The sequence below is a fragment of the Cloeon dipterum genome, chromosome 3 (assembly GCF_949628265.1).
Source record: "Cloeon dipterum chromosome 3, ieCloDipt1.1, whole genome shotgun sequence".
Classification (NCBI taxonomy): domain Eukaryota; kingdom Metazoa; phylum Arthropoda; class Insecta; order Ephemeroptera; family Baetidae; genus Cloeon; species Cloeon dipterum.
The window spans coordinates 22,529,995-22,547,206 of record NC_088788.1 but is presented as its reverse complement, the minus strand read 5'-3'; the positions used below and the strand labels follow the sequence as shown (position 1 = coordinate 22,547,206).

General features: G+C 41.5%; 2 protein-coding genes across 2 annotated transcripts in view; one reads left to right on the top strand and one right to left on the bottom strand.

The window, feature by feature from the left end:
* Window positions 1–150: 150 nt before the first annotated feature.
* The window catches only part of LOC135940619 (midasin), a 48,250-nt gene continuing 31,188 nt past the window's right edge, over window positions 151–17,212 (bottom strand). Inside the window, exons 32-74 of the mRNA XM_065485590.1 lie at window positions 11,914–12,273; window positions 11,389–11,600; window positions 11,161–11,330; window positions 10,858–11,099; window positions 10,673–10,794; window positions 10,434–10,613; window positions 10,239–10,378; window positions 9,895–10,180; window positions 9,676–9,840; window positions 9,466–9,617; window positions 9,178–9,410; window positions 8,944–9,120; window positions 8,722–8,891; window positions 8,149–8,665; window positions 7,873–8,094; window positions 7,609–7,811; window positions 7,031–7,560; window positions 6,801–6,973; window positions 6,307–6,745; window positions 6,044–6,255; window positions 5,875–5,985; window positions 5,658–5,825; window positions 5,394–5,608; window positions 5,174–5,336; window positions 4,994–5,119; window positions 4,721–4,937; window positions 4,463–4,663; window positions 4,294–4,406; window positions 4,097–4,230; window positions 3,710–4,043; window positions 3,283–3,649; window positions 3,094–3,225; window positions 2,803–3,041; window positions 2,643–2,753; window positions 2,407–2,593; window positions 2,243–2,349; window positions 2,111–2,185; window positions 1,968–2,058; window positions 1,465–1,910; window positions 1,034–1,168; window positions 838–977; window positions 538–784; window positions 151–401 (exon numbers count right to left, since the gene is read on the bottom strand). Coding sequence (XP_065341662.1) covers window positions 216–401; window positions 538–784; window positions 838–977; window positions 1,034–1,168; window positions 1,465–1,910; window positions 1,968–2,058; window positions 2,111–2,185; window positions 2,243–2,349; window positions 2,407–2,593; window positions 2,643–2,753; window positions 2,803–3,041; window positions 3,094–3,225; window positions 3,283–3,649; window positions 3,710–4,043; window positions 4,097–4,230; window positions 4,294–4,406; window positions 4,463–4,663; window positions 4,721–4,937; window positions 4,994–5,119; window positions 5,174–5,336; window positions 5,394–5,608; window positions 5,658–5,825; window positions 5,875–5,985; window positions 6,044–6,255; window positions 6,307–6,745; window positions 6,801–6,973; window positions 7,031–7,560; window positions 7,609–7,811; window positions 7,873–8,094; window positions 8,149–8,665; window positions 8,722–8,891; window positions 8,944–9,120; window positions 9,178–9,410; window positions 9,466–9,617; window positions 9,676–9,840; window positions 9,895–10,180; window positions 10,239–10,378; window positions 10,434–10,613; window positions 10,673–10,794; window positions 10,858–11,099; window positions 11,161–11,330; window positions 11,389–11,600; window positions 11,914–12,273 — 9,150 coding nt within the window. The 3' untranslated portion in view covers window positions 151–215. The remainder of the gene's footprint in view (window positions 402–537; window positions 785–837; window positions 978–1,033; window positions 1,169–1,464; window positions 1,911–1,967; window positions 2,059–2,110; window positions 2,186–2,242; window positions 2,350–2,406; window positions 2,594–2,642; window positions 2,754–2,802; window positions 3,042–3,093; window positions 3,226–3,282; window positions 3,650–3,709; window positions 4,044–4,096; window positions 4,231–4,293; window positions 4,407–4,462; window positions 4,664–4,720; window positions 4,938–4,993; window positions 5,120–5,173; window positions 5,337–5,393; window positions 5,609–5,657; window positions 5,826–5,874; window positions 5,986–6,043; window positions 6,256–6,306; window positions 6,746–6,800; window positions 6,974–7,030; window positions 7,561–7,608; window positions 7,812–7,872; window positions 8,095–8,148; window positions 8,666–8,721; window positions 8,892–8,943; window positions 9,121–9,177; window positions 9,411–9,465; window positions 9,618–9,675; window positions 9,841–9,894; window positions 10,181–10,238; window positions 10,379–10,433; window positions 10,614–10,672; window positions 10,795–10,857; window positions 11,100–11,160; window positions 11,331–11,388; window positions 11,601–11,913; window positions 12,274–17,212) is intronic.
* On the top strand, window positions 14,988–16,051 carry LOC135940622 (uncharacterized). The gene is made up of 2 exons (XM_065485594.1): window positions 14,988–15,478; window positions 15,608–16,051. The coding sequence occupies exons 1-2, from the start codon at window positions 15,102–15,104 to the stop codon at window positions 16,020–16,022; spliced, it is 792 nt and encodes a 263-aa protein (XP_065341666.1). The 5' UTR covers window positions 14,988–15,101; the 3' UTR covers window positions 16,023–16,051.

Here is a 17,212-nt window from a genome sequence, read left to right as displayed (position 1 = left end):
ATGTTGTTTTATCTGGTTTAAAGCTGTTGCTATTAAGTTTATAACATTGACATATATATTGATATATATTAGAATAAAATAAATTCACAGGATCAGTTGGAAATTAATGGAGTTAATAACAGTGGTAACTGGAAAAAATAGGCAGATAAATAAATATTTTGAAAGGTAATTTTATTATTGCTGAACTAACAAACAGTACATTTCTCCACGTCAGCTTATTTTCTTACATCTACTGCTACCAATTCGAACCACTGTCTCAAAGCGTCACTCAAGACAGAGGGCAAACTCTCAATGTCCCTTAAAATCAAATAGTACGGGAACGGGAAATTCTCCAGATAGGACGAGATCATTTGCAGCTTCCCATTGTGGAAAACGGGCATCCTTATGTCCAGAATTGAGTCCTAGAAGCAAAAGAGCAGTAGTCTTATGAGTTTTTTAACGTATTACATTCCAATTTGTAGTAGGATAAATAAAGTCTCAAGATATAGTTCTTTTCCTAAAGGAAAACATCACATCACTTCAACAAAATCGCATTACCTTGCTCTGAGGATCTTCAATTGCGAGGAAAATAATAAATACACCAGCTTCTTTCGCGGCCCTGACCGCCTGCTCAACAACCTCGCGCCCTTCACTGAAAATTCCTCTTCCATCCGACACAATAAGCAAGAGTTGGGCAACATCACTGTTGGACTGCCTGCCTGTTGCACTCAGCATCGACGATACGAAGTTGACCATTCGTCCTACACGAGTCTGCCGTTGATTGAAGCTCAACTGTTGCAGCAGCCTGGAGTAAATCAACAATAAGGGCACAATATTTTTTTTAAGAAATTAACTAGCCTAGCTCCACTCTCTTCATTGAAAGTAGTCTCCAACTGGTGCAAGATCTTTGGCTCTTCCCCAAAACTGACAACGCCCAGCTCTCCAGCTTCTAAGAGGGTGAGCGCCTGGCTCACCAGAGCCAACGATTCGAAGGCCAACTAATCAAGAACAGCGTAAAAAACTGCACATGAAAGACATTTTTTAAGAAAGGTACCTCTTTTGAGTGGTTTTCTGCCATGCTTGAGGAATCATCAAGTGCCAGCACAATCTGGTACCTTCGCCTACTTGGCTTTGTTCTCCTCAGCCAGATTTTGTCTTTCCTAAATTCACTGGCAATGTATGGGATCACCTGCAAAATAAAAATATAATTTTAACATCAAACAAATATGTTAAATTAGCTTCAGAAGAAGTTATTAAAGGAACATAATAAATAGTAACTAAATAATTCCGTTTTCAATTATAAAGCATTCCCAGGTTTTCAAATAGACACAAAACCCAAAATATAATTATGAAGTAACGGAAGCCAGTTAAAACCACAATCATAACAGCCGCGAAATGAAATTTTCATCTGTCAATGTAGATTTCAAAATTTCCCAAACTTCTGGAAGATTCATTTTTTAGTGTAGAGAGGATCAATTCACTCACCTTTCGCATGTTGATTCTGCGCCCCGTTCTGAAATCACCCATTAGCCTCGCAGCTTGAGTTGGTTCAAGCACAAGTCTCAGCTGCTCGCACAAATCCCTGGACAAGGCTGCAGTGGCCGACAAGAACTGAGTCCATGTTTGAAAGGCTTCTGCACTTGCAGGCGGGGATGTCCACGAGGCCAACTGTTTTTCCAAATGTTCTCTGAGGGCTTGCACTTCCTCAGGACTCAATTCGTCACCACTGCTCTTTTCCATGATTTGAGTGTGGGCAGTGCAGGCGCCACCGCGTGGCACATTTTCAGTGTTGACAATGTCACCTTCCACTTCCACCTGTTCTTTTGAAGTTTCTCCTCTAGGTTGCTGACCGTCTTCACTTTTTTCCGGCTTATCCACTCCCTTTGTTTTCTCCGCCTTTAGTTCTTTCTGCGGGCCGTCATTTTTCTCTTCTGAACGAGATAAACAACATTTAAAACAACGAAACACTCAAGATGTATACAACTTACCCTCCACTTCTTCAACAATTTCCATTTCCTCGTCTTTGGGCGGCTTGTCATCCTCCTGGCCAACAACCGGCTTTTGCTCTATCGCTTGCTCCTAATAAAAGTGTTTAGTTACATTTGAGAGACCTAAGATAAAAATTTCCTACCTTTGTAGCAGCATCCATGGTCTGGGTTGTGCTTGATTTTGCTTCTTTCACATGTTGATGCAAATCTGCACCATCCTGAAATATGATTCAACATTACAGTCAAGTTGCGCAAGGAGAAAATTAAGTACTCACATCCTTCTGCATGCCCTCCTCTTCTTCGCTGTGCTCATCTTCCCCTGTTTCCATAGCCATATCGTCAGCCAGTCTTAGCTTCTTTTGAACAGGCTCTTTCACGTCACCTGTTTTAAGTCCCAGGATATAGTGTCCAAACAAAACAAAAAGCACAAGGAAACTACCTAAAGTGTGAGAATCATCTGTTTTGCCTGGCTTTTTCCTTTCTCTTGGTTCCTGTTTGCCAATCTGCTTTTCTGCAGGGGCAGCCATTTTGCTATCCTTCTGAGATGCAGATGCGTGCCCTTCGTCTTGTTCAGCCACACCTTCCTGGCCCTTGTCCTCATCAGCCTCTCCACCCCAGTTGTTCTCCTGATTTAAAACTTTGAAATATATCTTTGAAAATACGTTTATTATATACCTTTTGGTCAAATGTTGAATCGTTTTGGGAGGCCTTATCTTGAGACTTTGCTGATTGAGCTGCCTCAGCTTTATCTTCATTACTCTCGGTTTTGTCCTCTCCTTCATAATCCTGTTTGACTCATGAGAGATAAAGCAATTTAGGATTATTAGAAACTTACTTTATCAGGTTCAACATCCTGGTTATCAGGAGTGTCTTCGTCCATCTCCTCCCCACGACCTTCTTGCTCTTTGTCAGTGCTGTCTTCTCCTTCTTCGTCACCTTCTTTGCTGTCCCCAGTTTTCTCAAAGTTCTGTTCTTCGTCATCTCCAGAATCATCAGCGTCCATCTGGTTCTCTTCAGTGCTTTTTTCTTCCATAGGCTCAGCATTTTCCTCAACCTCAGGCTGCTCTTTGATATCTGTATAAATGGGATATCATTAGTGAGAGAAGCAACTCAAATCAAGTAAAACCTTTCAACTCTTCAGTCTCGAATGGGTTTTCTCCTGACTCTTCCTCATTATTTTCATCCTCCTGATCACCATCAAGCTTCAGCTCATCTGGCAAATCAAGAGCTTCAGGCTCAGGAGGTTGCTCATTTTTGGCTGGAAATCATTCAGTCAATATTGGAATAGAAGACTTGAAGTCTCAACTCAACATACCATGCTGGGTATCGACTTGGTCTTCTGGGAACTCGTTCTGCTGCTGAGCGTCCCAGTCCTTCTTTTCCTGGGTGCCCTCAGGGCCTTCTCCGTCCTCAGCAGCTCCAATTTCAGGAACGACGTCATCTTTCTCTCCTTTCCCGTTCTCAGTCTCATCCATTTCACCTTCTTCCTCTTCCTCGTCACTGCCCCAAACTTCTTTGTCAAGATTTTCTGTTTCCTCGCCAGTCTCTCCCATCTGTTTGTCCACATCCTCATCGCCTTCTTCATCACCGCTGCCATCATCATCCTCCCCTTCTTTGTTTTTTCCTACATCCTGTAGTTTACCCTCAAAGTCGTCACTGACATCAACACCGTTGTCTTCCTCCTAAAAATCGGATTGGATATAAATAATATACACACTGTGAAGAGTAATGAATATCTGTACCGGGATATCTTTGTCTGCTGGTTCCTCTTCAGGGTCGCCCTCCTGTCTGGCGCCCTCAAGCTGATCTTCTGATTCAAGCCGGTCAGACACATCTTTCTCTCCTTCTCCATCGCAAAGCCCCATTCCCTGGGAAGGTTCGGATTCTCCCTCTCCTTCCTTTTCATCAGCCATCTCTGGGGGCATGTTGAATCCCTTCTGGACAAGCATGGTGGCCAAGCACAAGTACTGGCACAGAAGTTGGGAAGACACATTCAAAGAGCTGGCAAGTTGGACGGCAAAATATTTTGCAAGCAGTTGAACTTGGTGGATGAGAGGCGCAATTTTCTTCACTTTACTACTCAAGAATCATGAAAATTACACAGGAACACCATCAAAATTATTACTTACGCCAGAGCCTCTGGTGATTGTGCAAGTACAAGATCCAACTCAGCAACTAACTTGCTGATTTCTCCTATGCTCAAGAGGTCCACATCTTCTTTTAAAGTTTTCTTTGTGTTGCTCAACAAAAGCATTTCTTCAAACTATGGCAACATTAAATAGGTTTGAGGATATGACAATAATTGCAATACATTAAAAAAAATTACCTCTGTTTCCGAACTTGATTGTGGTCTACTTTTAAGTGATTTGTATAACTTTTGGATTTTCAAAAGAGCTGCCTGTTGTGTCTTCTCAAGCAAGACATCCAATTCATGGACACCTATTTGAGAAAAAAATTAGTCCTCACTAAAGAATAATAAATTATTTCTTCATTACCTGAAGAGGAGGTCGTTAAGGGTTTGGAAATAAGCGAGACTGCTCTTGACAACTCATCGTGGAGCCAATCAATGGTGTCCATTGTGCAGCTCGGTGCTACATCTTTCAACTTTGTGATTTTTTTGGTCATATCTTCCAAGAAAGGTTTGCAGTTGTTCAGTTTTCCTAGAGAAACTTCGCCAACGATGGGACCGCAATCTACTTATTTAATAATTTTGAATTTGGGAATTGGAATATAAACAATCAATAAACTATTACCGTCCAAACTCATCAGAATTGATCTAATATTCTCAACATTGGATAATAGAGATTCTGCTGAATCCAAGGCTTGAGCAACCGAGAGGGCATTTGGAGTCTTTACGTTTGGCATCAGCTGCACATTGTCAAGATCGTCAGACTTTGGGTATGCTTTGAGTAAGGTTGTAAACTGGCTGATCCAAACCGCAGCACTTCCGATTATGTTGGAGATGACCTCCTACAATTATTGAATAATTATTTGAAGAAATTCTAAACCTTGATGGGCTAAATTACTCTGGTATGATTGTAATTCTCAGCAGAATAAACGGAAGCATCTAGCAGCGGTTGAAGATTAACACCAAGCATGTTTACATCATTGCTGACTTTGCTCAGAAGGTTGTGTTCATTTACTAACATTTCCTGCAATAGAGTGTTACAAAAACGTTTCATACGCGCAATGTAATAATAACAAACCATGAGATGCAAAGCATTTCCTTGACATTTTTCTAAATCATTAGGGCCTAGTTCACTTGATGGTTTTGTGAGAGCTGCAGACAGCTGGGACATTTTTGCCACGCATGCTGCTAATTGTTCTTTGCAACCACTCCACGCTTTTTGCAGATCATCCTCCGGTTTCCTATGTGGTAGAGTTAGCAATGATAAAAAATATCAAATTAATATTTTAAATGCATACTGTTGGGGGGCTTCATTGCAAGCCAAAACGTCAAAGGGATCCATTAGGAAGTATTCAAGAGAAAAGTTGAACTTGTGGATTGAACCCGTTCGGTAAGAAACCCCCAGTTGTTGAATGGATTTGAAGGTGTCAGCAACTGCTTTTCTCTTTCTTTGCAGCAGATTCTTTTGGTCAGATTTGAACTTTTCTTTGTCATGGTTTTTCCCAGGAGAAGCCTACAAATTTGAATTTAGAACAGCATAGCATTTTTAGTTAAAATCATACTCCTTGGCTAAGAACAAGCTTTGTAGTGTCCTCAATTTCCAAAACAATGTCAGAAATCTGTTTGATGATCTCAGGGTAGCGGTAGCTTGACATCATATCTTTGCACAGCTTCTTTGCTTTCTTAAACCAAGAATTAGCCCCAAGCGAATCATCTTGCAACAATGTGGCCTAAAATAGACACGTTAAAACTATACATTAAGTGTATTGAAAAAATTACGTCAGGCTTGATGCTAGAAAGGTAGGCCAAGACATTCATATCTAGACTCCACTCTTTCAACACCACAGGGGGCACATTCATGGCTGTAGACGCTTTTTGATCAAGAACTTCCTGGAATTAAATAGGTTTAGACATTACAGTTAAACGATCCATGCATTGCATTGCGTACTTGATAATCTCTCATGTGCTTGAACAGGGTTCTGTGTGTCTTTTCAATTTTCTGTCTCAAAGCCCAGTAGTTTGTTTCAGTCCACCTGGCGATTTTAACCGCCTCTTTCAGTTTCTTTCCAATTGGAGCTCTCAAGCTCTTCAGCCGGTTTAAAACCGGTTGCAAGAACTGCGAGTAGAACGTGAAGGCGTTCCACAGGACTTTCTGCAAATCTACAGAGAAAGTTATTGCATCTAGAATTGTTTTCATTATTATAACTATACCTTGAAACTGTGATCCCTGACCATGTGAGGCTTGGCAATAGAAAGCCTTCAATAATCTGAGCCTCACGGCAAAATCACCCATTGTGGACTGTTCCATAAACTGCTGGATAGCACTGATCACGTCTTGAACAGAAAAGCTGTCTTGGTGTCCAGTAGGGTCAATCAGGGTTGCCAGGTGGCACCACCAACGACTGAACGCCTTCTGTTTGCATTTGTACTCGACAGAGTCGAGAGCCTCTGTCCACTTCTGCAGCTCCAGCCGGCGCCACTCTAGCACTAGATCAGCCACTGCCTGGCTTAGAGCTCCCATACTCACTCCTGTGTGCGCATGAGCCTCCCAAGACTGAAGTTGGGACAGTAGAAGCTCAAAGCCGCACAAAAATCGAGCCAAGGGACTCTTTGATGGGAAGGTCATCAGCCGGTCACAAAGAGTTTCAAGCTGATAAAAAGATTTTTATTATATTATGTTGTTGGAAATAAGGACGTGTAAATACGGTTTGGAGGGTTGGGTGTTCCGGCCATTCTTGCATCAGCTCATGCACCCGCTGCAAAATGGCCTTCAATAATGGCAAGCCTTTAACTGCTTCGCTGGGCAGAGGATCTCGGTAGAAGTCATAAGGCCGTTTTGAATAGTCAGTGTCATGATTCAGGGCCAGTAGGAATGTTCCTGTTTAAAATTATTTAATACAGTTTAGCTGTCACAAATCCATTATAAAGTAAATACCTGAGAGAGCCTTGTCGAAGGTATTGTCCAGTGAATAGAAAGCATGTGGAAGCAGAGAATTGAGGACTTCAAGCCTACATTTCAGTGGTTCCACGTTATATTCTGGCAATGCCACGACTGGTTTTTCCAGCCACGGTTTCTGGGTGGTACTGACAAACACCTGTTCGTGAATGTACCCAATGCTGGCCATATCCTCATCAGTGATGAGATCAAAGTCTTCTGGCTCTGCATCTGTGATCTGCACATCAGCGTCCATTTTCTGGTATACTACATTTCCAGCAACATCTTCAAACTCTTGATGGAACAGTGGGAAGGTTTTCTTTAATTCTGCCTCTTCAACCTCCTTGGTGCTCTTCATTTTGTACAAGCTCTGCGCTTCTTTTTCCCTCTGCTCCTTCTCCTCCAATTGGAGTTTCCACAAACTGGCGAGTCCACTGAGTTCCGATATGAAAACTTTACAAGAATCTTTGTCCAAGCTTCCTCGAGCCAAAATTTGGAACTTCAACTCCTCAAAAGAACTCATCTTCAACCTAAGAGAATATTGAAAGAGAGGTTCTATCTAACAGTAATATACTTGCTTATGAAGAAGATGTTTGAACTTTTGGTCCAGCACTTCTGAAGCAGTCAATCTTGGTAGCTTTGTGCACTGTTTCACCAAGTCAAATAATGTTGGGTTTTGACGAGAGATGCAAGGAAAACTGCAGGTTGAGCTCAAAATATTCTGCAGATGTTGGTTTCGCTTGATGGCACCACAACGCATGAGATACATTCCGTAGCGAATCTGAAAGTAAATGGGATTTAAGTTAGATGCAGAGCTAAATTATATTTAGAATTTGATTTACTCTGCATGCAGCCAAGAAAATTGGATCCACGATATCTGGATAGTGCGCTCCTATCTTTTTCAGATCCTTGCAGAATTTGTTTTGCGAAAGCTGCCAGGTCTCTTCTTGGTTAAGGAGCAAATCCAAATTTCCATCTTCACCGTTTGAGATGCGGAAAAGCTCATCTGCAATATGAAGAGCTGTGCCTGTGGAAGCCAGTGTATTGCAGTACTGGGTCACCATCTAGAGTACAAAAACATTAGACTCATAATCAATTGCATCGTCAGTATGCGGAACCTTCTTGATTTCTGAATAAAGGTTTTTTTCAGGTCTAGTAGCTGTTGTGATGGAAAGCTTGTCCTTTTTCTCCTTCAAATTTTCACAATGTTCAAGTAACATCTTAACAAGAGGATGTTGTTGCCTTGGCTCAGGATCTGTTTTAGTTGTGTCTCCCCTAACACGGGCAAGTAACTCATTTGCATATAAGCACACCTCGGAGTCAGACAAATCTTGCAGAGTGTACTTCAATTTGAGAGAATTTTTCTGCACAGGATCGACAGGCGAAAGCGCACAAGTTAAGGTCAGCGTAATGAAGCCCAGGAGCACGTTTGCTTTTCCAATGACAGACCAGCTTAGAGTAAAGTTGGAAAGCAGCTGGGCCAGATTGCTGCATGATTCCAGAAGCGGCTGGTAAGTCGTAACTTTGTCTAATGAGGACACTTTGTCTTGGATTGAGACTTCCTCAGCTGATGCAGGACTCAGTGCCCGTAAAATCTCATCAAATGATTTTTTCACCAATTCAAGCTCATTGTTCCTGTTTATAAGTTAATTATAACGCTAAACATCAATAAAAGTGCAATAAAAACTTACATTTGGTTAAGCGAATCTAAGCTCAGACTTTCAGTTGCTTGCCAAATGAAAGAGGAAATTTTTTGCATGTTTTTCTGGTGGTCAAATGCCTCTCCCAGTTTGTTTCCACAGCTGAAGACTTGGAACATGGCAAGCAAAGAAAGAACTGCCGAGTCAGGACTGACTTTTGCCTGCAAAATAGCCGTGTCATAATTTTTCCATGAGTTAAAATACACTATTTACGAGTTTTTTGCTGATTTCTTCATTATCTGCTTCAAAGAATTCTTTGTGTTCAATTTTCTCTGTATTTTCAGTCCATTCAAGCCATTTGAGTGGCGCATTAAGAACAGGAGAACTATTCAAGAGCCACTGCAGAATGCTTGATTCCAAATTCAGCCGGTGGCATTCCCGTTTGGGGTCCTAAGAGGCAGAGTATAATTTATTTTCTACAATATTCATAATTATCAATTAACTTACTTCAATGACTAAACTAACGAGCGCCAACATGTCAGCCTGGGATATGGGGTCTCTCTTGAGATTTTCCAAAAGGTATTCCAGCGACAGTAGGTTGTTTTGCAAGTCACTCCTTGTCTTGCACAGAAGAAGCAGGCGGAGATAGTCATGGATTAATGAATCCACACTAAATGATTTCGTCTGGGACGTAAATTCATTCAGCAGATTCACGCTGCTCTCTAGGCTAGTGATATCATCTAAGATTTAAATGATTAGTGCAAGGTATCAAGGAGAGAGCTAGAAATCACATACCACTAGGAATATCATTTCGCATGTGCAAACTCTTCATTGAGGAGATGAGCAGGTTTTTTGCGCAGCTACCATCCTTTGTTCCTAGCCAAGAGATAACTTTGCTCCAATGACTCTTGTCATTTGTCGGCCAAATGAGCAAAAGCTCTGACAGCCTAGATAATGTTTTTTGTTACGGTTCATGATTCCTTCACTCCATAATTTAAAGCTTACTCGTCGAGCTTTGATTTTGCCTGCAGATGATTCAAACTTCTGAAAGGCAGCGGTTGCCCAATCTTTGGCAACGCTAAGAATGCGAGCTTTTTCAATGGATGATCCTCGATTGAAACACGCACCTCGTCAGCAAGTTTTTTCAAGTGCCGCAGTTCAGGTAGGTCACTGCAACCGCGATACCATTTAAAATTTTTTCGGTAAATGCAATTAAGTAATTACCATTTCAATGAAATGATGGGATTGAGCAGGTGTTTTTTGAGCCAGTTGAAATGGGTGGTCAGCGTCTGCACTACTTCAGCAACTGTAGCTTTGCTCAAAGTCGCACCGCAGGCGAAGTTGAAAATATGGTTCCTCCAAGTTAAGCCTCTGCGCACAGTTTCAAACTCCTCCAGTGAGAGCCTCGCCTGTGACCGACCAAGTGCTTCAAGGCAATTTTCGGTCGCACTGAGAAGCTTTGATAGTTTGACCAGAACAGGTGAGTTGTTCATGTTTGCTGGAACTTTCTCTGAAAATTAAATTTATTAAATTAGTAGGAGAATAGTAAGCACAATTTTAAATCCAACTTGATTCAACAGCCTGCGAGTACTGCAAAGCTGTCATTTTTCCTCCCTTTTGCGTGGTTGTAACTTTTTGCTCTGGGGTAATGGACAAATTTTCAATCCACAAACACAATTGCAGATAATCGTCCATGACTGCCAAATCACTGTGAATAATAAGCATGAAAATAACTTCATATATTAAGAGAAATCATTAACTACCTAGTTGGTTGGGCAGCAACTATGGCGTCTTTCATTTTGGTGGATAGTTGGCGCAGTGCTCCCTGGCAAGTTTTCTCAATCACGGCATGTCTCAGTTTTACTTCTTTCAAGGTTGACAATTTGTAAATCCAAAGGAGCAGAGGGATACGCAAACTCACAGTAGCGATTGACAAGCTAGAGCTGAGTATTTTTATCAATTGTATAAGAAAATTAGATGGAAATGGATTCAAATTTTATACCTCAGATCACAAACTTTGTTCAAAAAGTCTGTTGTGCCTTCTTCTGTTGCAAGGCATGCGAGCAAAAGTGCGCAGTCTTGCTTCGCTTGAGCAAGAGCACTTCCATAATGAACCATGGTTAGCTGGGGGAAACAATATTGCTTGTAGTTTTTTTCATTATTTAACTTGGAAATGCTAAGACATACGTTTTGAGTCACGCTTTGCGGGATGCTGTCAAATTCACTTTCAACGAAAAGTGCTTTATCTAAAATTTCATCCAGCAATAGCAAAGCTTGTTTCTTGCTTTCAGCGGTGGATTTAGGCTTAACAAACACGTCCACACAGGCAAATCGCATTGCCTCCTTAATCGAACTGCCTCTCAATTTGTTCTGGTAAACTAGCACCGCCGCCTGCATAAGCGACGAGAGCTTCAGCGCTGGGTCCATAGCTGCAGTAAATAATCCGATCGGTGATAAAAATGCAAATTATAAAAAAGCAAACAAAAATACCAGAGGAGCTTGCTCCGAGAGCTTTGTGCACGGTTATTAGAGTCTGTTGCTCGCAGTGGAAACTAAGGCCACAGCTGGAGAGCAGAGCACACAAATCCAATGTTGGCAGCGCGTTGCTTCCTTCGTCAGGGCTGTGCACATAAATTTCTACTCCCCTGTTCCTCATTGCCCTACAAAATTACAAATGTGAAAAATGGTCGAAAGGGGAGTGTGGAATAAAAGACAAACCTCGAGATTTCACCGTATTTGGGGTCCATGGTGAAGAAAAGTCTGAAATTGGGGTGAGGGACCACGGTGTGCAGAACGCCTTGGCTATTCACCCCCCTTTCGCCAAGTGTTAGGCAGCCGCCTGGTTCTAGGAGTGCGTTGAGCCTGTCAAGAACCGCAGCGCTGCACATGTTCACGTTTTCCACTAAAAGCCAGGTACCATCTCTCAAACACTGGAAAGAACATTTACTTGTTCAGTTTTACGCAAATATAAATCCCGATTTAATTTTTCAATCCTTATTCTGCATATAACTGTTGAAAAATTTAATGTTGTAGAAAGAAACAGGAAAGATTTGTAAGACCTGTATAAAATTAATAGCGGCCTAAGGCCATATTTTTCCCCGCGCAGCGTTATGAATAAGAAAATAGGGCAGCTTTTACCTTCTCAAACGTTGTGCTGTCGCAAAATGAATAAAAAATATCATTTTTTTTCTTTCAAATCAATAACTACGTCGATCGCGAAAAATAAAGCGAAATTATTCAAACCTTGACAAGAAGGCTGTCGACCCATTCAAATCTTCCACCTGCATTGAGAGCGCCGGCTTCCAAGGCACGTTGAGCTATTTGGTGCACCTGCTCTTTCATGTCTCTCGCCTCTGAAGAATATGTCTCAAGTTTCTCTAGAATTTCGCCCAAAAGTTTTGCCCTCTTGTGAAAGAGCTGCGTTTCCAGTGTCACGGTCCTTTTTTGTTGATTCTCTCTGGAAGTCTCTAGGTAGTGTTCCCACAGCGCGAGAAGTCTTTGAGCAATCAAGTTGCTCTTCTCGGAGAGCAGTCGACACACGATGCGCTTCACTAGGACCTCGGCTCGAGAGGCAAGTTCATCTAAATGCCGGCCAAAGTCGGTCTGGAACAGAAATTGTGAGCAAAATTACTACCTAAGAAAAGATATTATGGTGAGTTCAAAGACGGCAACACAGGTAGCACTTTGATATATTTCCCACTATGTGGGTATGTTCGATAATGATGGCAACAAAGTTGGTTGTGAGGAAAAAATAGCAAGAAGTAAAATCCAATTTTTCATAGCGTATTTAGTAAATTGAAAACACTTTGAGGCTTGCTAGTGCTTTTTTAAATCAACCAACTGAATGACTTAAACTTGCTCAAGATTATTTTAAAATCACTTAAAAGAAACTAAAAATATTTTTTTGACAAAAGAAAATCATTTAGTAAAAGACATTATTTGGCGGAGGATTAGACATCTCCTCGAGACTCGTAAATTCCATTTCTTAAATTTCTATTTTTTGTTTGCTGGGGTGTATAAACATATTATTTTTCGGGATTTAAAAGGGAGTGCGTACTTTGTCCGAAATGGGTTATCCGGAATTATCTGAGCGATTCGGAAATTGCCCGAATGACTGATCTCTATCCGAAATGAAAATTGTCATTAAATTTAAATTGTGCAAAGGAAATCGTCTGAAAATTTGAAACGTAAATGTTAAGTACATTTGAAAATCACCATATCAATTTCTAGTCAATGAGAGCCAATATCCTAAATCTCAAGAACTTGCAGTATGTTAAAAGGATAACTTGAAAGAGAGGGTCTCTTATCTCATTCAGGACTATTCCATCGCGCGACTAACGAAAAAACTGGATGAAGGGTAAACTTAATTAGAGGTTTTCTTGAAAGGACATGCAAGAATACACTTCAATCCAGTGGGTGAAGTTCTCTATGATCAGCCTCAAGTAGTACAAAAGACAGCTAACTCCCACACTCTGACTCAGGTTGACTCATATTTTGATAGAAATACAACTTATTTAATGATTTTGTTCTTTTGACAACAAAGGATTTTCTGATGTGTGTTTTCTCAGGCAAAATCAAAAGTTTTTTCAGACAAATTCCATGGTTTCGGGCGTATTCCGGTTTTTCAGACAGTTCCGATGTGAATGAATTATGTTTGGACCAATCTTCCGCTTCGGATAATTTCCAATCATTTAGACAATTTCCGATTAGTTCGGACTATTCCCAGATCACCCATTTCGGACAAAGTACATTACCCCATTTAAAAAGTGAAACAGTATATCATAATTTAAATGACAAAAACATTGGAGCGTTTAAACTGCATATTATCGCTTGAATTGTGCTTTTAAAATCGTAAACACGAAGATAATCCGTTGATTTCTGGCAGTCACAACAGTTTACAATGGAAACTAAGAGCTTGCTGCTGCAAAAACAGAGATAGAAAGTGGCATTGAGGAATTGCACCAAATGTATGTTTCTATACAGCGAACAGAGAGCAAAAGCGGTCGGCTCAATTTTACGACTTCATTAATTCCATTGGAGGGAAAAATACAGCACAATAGCACTAATAAATGTGCTCTTTTTCCGTTCTCAAACATTTTTTCTGTGACCAACATGTAAACAGAGCGAAAACACACGCACAACACGGCCACTGTGCGCAAGCGAATGAAAACGAGCGGCAGCAGAGCCAGCAGCAATGTGTCTCGGCAAAAAGGGCATTTTAATTTTGTTTCGCCAGCTCAACGTGCTTTTGATGTGGATAAAAAACTCGCTTTCGTGGGTCCAGGGAATAAAGAGCAGGGTTTTACACCAGCGAGCAATAATTTATCAGGTGCGCTCGACTTAATTATTTGTCGATCCGTCCGCAAATAAAAAAGCGAGGGCGTGTGAGATAGTGGGAAACCCTCTCGCGCTCTCCCAACGGGGATCTGCTCAAGATAAACAGTGCGGCAGGCTGAAGGATTCGTTCGCCCGCAAAATATATGGGCCACCAACGGAAAAAGAGCTTGGGAAATTTGGCCACCTTGCGTTACAGACAATTTCCATAACCGCTCTTGAGAGAACAATGGGGAGAGGAATCGAAACTACTTTACTGTATATGGACCGTACACGAGAAGGTCGACGCCTTTTGGGGCGACGGCGGGACGGCAACAAAAAACGGGCTTGCAAAAAGCCGCCTTTTGTCATTTCATTCGGATGAAAACTTATAATGATAGTAATTTATTCTGTAAAGACATGCGGTAGAGCTGCGAAAAACGCCTGACGTCACGCACACACTTTACTCGCTCGTCGCCACCACGGCGCTTTGTTCGAGCACCCAGCCTGCTCTAGTGTATTTAGCCCGCGGCTTGGGTCGCCGATGTGAACATCATTCGATCGGCATTTTTTCAGATGGAAGGCTCCCGATCAAATATGTGCCTCGGCCACGATTTATTGTCCTGTCAAACATGGTATAGAGTGAGGCTGGGAACCGGTTGGGTTTAAAAAATGAAGAGAGTTTATTCGAAATTAAATAAACGTTTATATTCAACAATGCAATTCGCTGTGGAAGCAGCGATTGCCAGTAACTGCTCACAATGAAAAAGTGATGACAAAATTGCCCAATAATTGATGCAAAATTTTATATTCGACCCTTTGTTGCAAATTATACTGGCAATGATTATTGCCGGTACCATAGCAAATTAAATCCGTGATTTCAAAAAGATAACAAAAAATCATGAAAAAATACTGACTACAGTAGGAGTGATATCAACAATAAAAGTTTTCATTTGAGGTTAATTGCATTTTTTAAACTCTGAAATCATATAGAATGTTTGTTTGTTTAATTCTGATTGTCACTTTGTTGTAGTTTTTAGATCAGAGCAGAGCTTGAAAATTCGCAGTATAGGTAGCAATCTTTCGTAAAATCGGTAAAATCAAAGAAAATCTGGGAAATGTGGAACACTGAGAGTTTAATGGGCAAGATTTACGCACGTGAAGCGTCGATGCGCGTCAAGGAGAAGGTTGAGGCCAACCGACGCGAGCAGGAGCAAAGGGAGCGCGAGCAGCAGTCGCTTGAGTTAGAAAAGCACGCACCGAAGCCACGAAAACACAAGCCAGTCGACGCGAACCGAGAGGCTGCAGTATATGGGGCCGAACAACATAAAATTAACCTGGAACGCGTTGCCAAAAGACAGAAGGAGCTGCTCGAGGTGCAGCGCAAGTTTTCGGAGGAGCTCAGCAAGGAGGACGCTGAAGTAGAAGAGCGCAGGCTGATTGAGAAGGAAAAAAATAAGCAGGATCTTCGACGAAAGGCCAAGGAACACAAAAGGTAAATGTTTTTTTTAATTTAATCAAATGAAACTGGGCCACAAAGCTTTGTAAATTATATTACATAAAGATTTTTGTTGTCATTAATTTGTAATGCATCAAAAATTGTTTAATCTTGAATATATATCAGCTGGTGTGAGGCCAAAGCGGACCATCAACTAGCTGCCCAGAGGGCCAGAAAGGTCCAGCGGGATCGGCCTGAACTGATTGGGCGCTCATCCAGTGTCAACACGAAGGAAAAAAGGGAGCTGAAAAAATGCGTCAACGCGGACCAAATGCCAGACACGAAGAAAGCACTACAGAGGATCAAGAAATATCGCCAGGAGGAGAAGGAGAAGATGCAGCAAGACGAGCAAAGTAAGCTGGAGTTACGCAGGTCTCGCTCACAGCACCGAAAGGAGTTGGTGAAAAACCACATGAGCAGGGAAAGGGCTAAGTCGCGGCCGTCAAACTATGGGAGTTGCGATCGGTTTGACATGCTCTGTATGGAGGAGCGCATTAAGGAGATGAAGAAAATGATCGACAGTGTCATGCACTCATCGTGAGGAAAAATTGAATAAATTAAAGCAAGTATCAGGGATCTGTACATTTAACAAGGGAAGCCACATCCAATTTACCATCAAAATAGAGCTCAAAAAACTTGTCAGCAGACACTGCGCTTTTAGAACTTATGCAACCGGCACGTCATCACTGTTCTGCGGGCTGCATAAGCAAACAAACCAGGTCCTCTGCTAGCGAAAAGGAAAAACTCCATTTGCAAACGCGCTGTATTAAAACAGATGATAGGAAAAAGGTTTCCGGCACCAAATCCAAACTGATTGAATGCAAACATTGAAAGAGCCTATCTAGAGTAAGATGGTGTGTGTACGTCACACAGCATTCCGCAATCCGTTTTTCAGCCAGCCTTTTTTGCACATACATCTAATGCAGTCGTCTAGGAAAAGAGATAGAAAATAAAAGTGGTCTGTGACGGGGGCGCAAGCAAGAGATAGATCTACATTGAAATGTAACTCCCTGGGAGTGAGTGAGTCAATGTGCCCGGCGCTTGCTTTTAATGCAGTCCCTGTCACGAGTCTTTCCCTTTTCTCCAGAAGAGAGAGCAGCGGCGGCGGCTTCATTTTTAATCTTTCTATCAGCCGCACTCGCCGGCGAAGAGTGGTGGAATTATTCATAAGTGTTAGAGGGAAAAATAAATTAAAGCCAGCTCCTCTTCTTGGCACAAACGCCGCATGGTCGATCAGTCATGCGCGAAATTGTATTGTTATTTTATTGTGATGTGGATTTTTCCTGTATTTATTTATGGTGGCGGGTGGTAGAAAACACAAGCCGTGCGCTGCCAACACGGCCAACTAGCTCTGATTTTTTAACATGGTTGCCACGTATCATAACTTCTGTTATGGTATGCATCAACTAGGAAGGGGAACTTTTTCCTACTGGGAGAACAGCGACATGGTTGATTAAAATAGTTGCCCTTTGAGGCTATCTAAAAAGTTTGCCTCCTTTGCCACATCAATTTAAAAACAAAACAAAAAATCACGTCTGTGTTGCCATGTTAGCCGCGGTACCACTTTGCCTTACCATGCCAATAAATCGAATGCCTTGTGTAAACTTTTATGTAGAATTAAAGGATTATCAAATTTTTGTGATAAATCAATGTTTATTTTTCCTACATCCCCCAGTGAAGAGGTTTTACAAAATTTATATTCGGCAACGTTTAATAGTAAACAGTCCCCAA

What these genes read in the sequence shown, in the direction of transcription:
- LOC135940622 (XM_065485594.1), top strand. Translation starts at nt 15,102, where the DNA reads ATGTGGAACACTGAGAGTTTAATGGGCAAGATTTACGCACGTGAAGCG. An exon ending in AAGGCCAAGGAACACAAAAG is followed by an intron (nt 15,479 to 15,607) that starts GTAAATGTTTTT and finishes AATATATATCAG; the next exon opens with CTGGTGTGAGGCCAAAGCGG.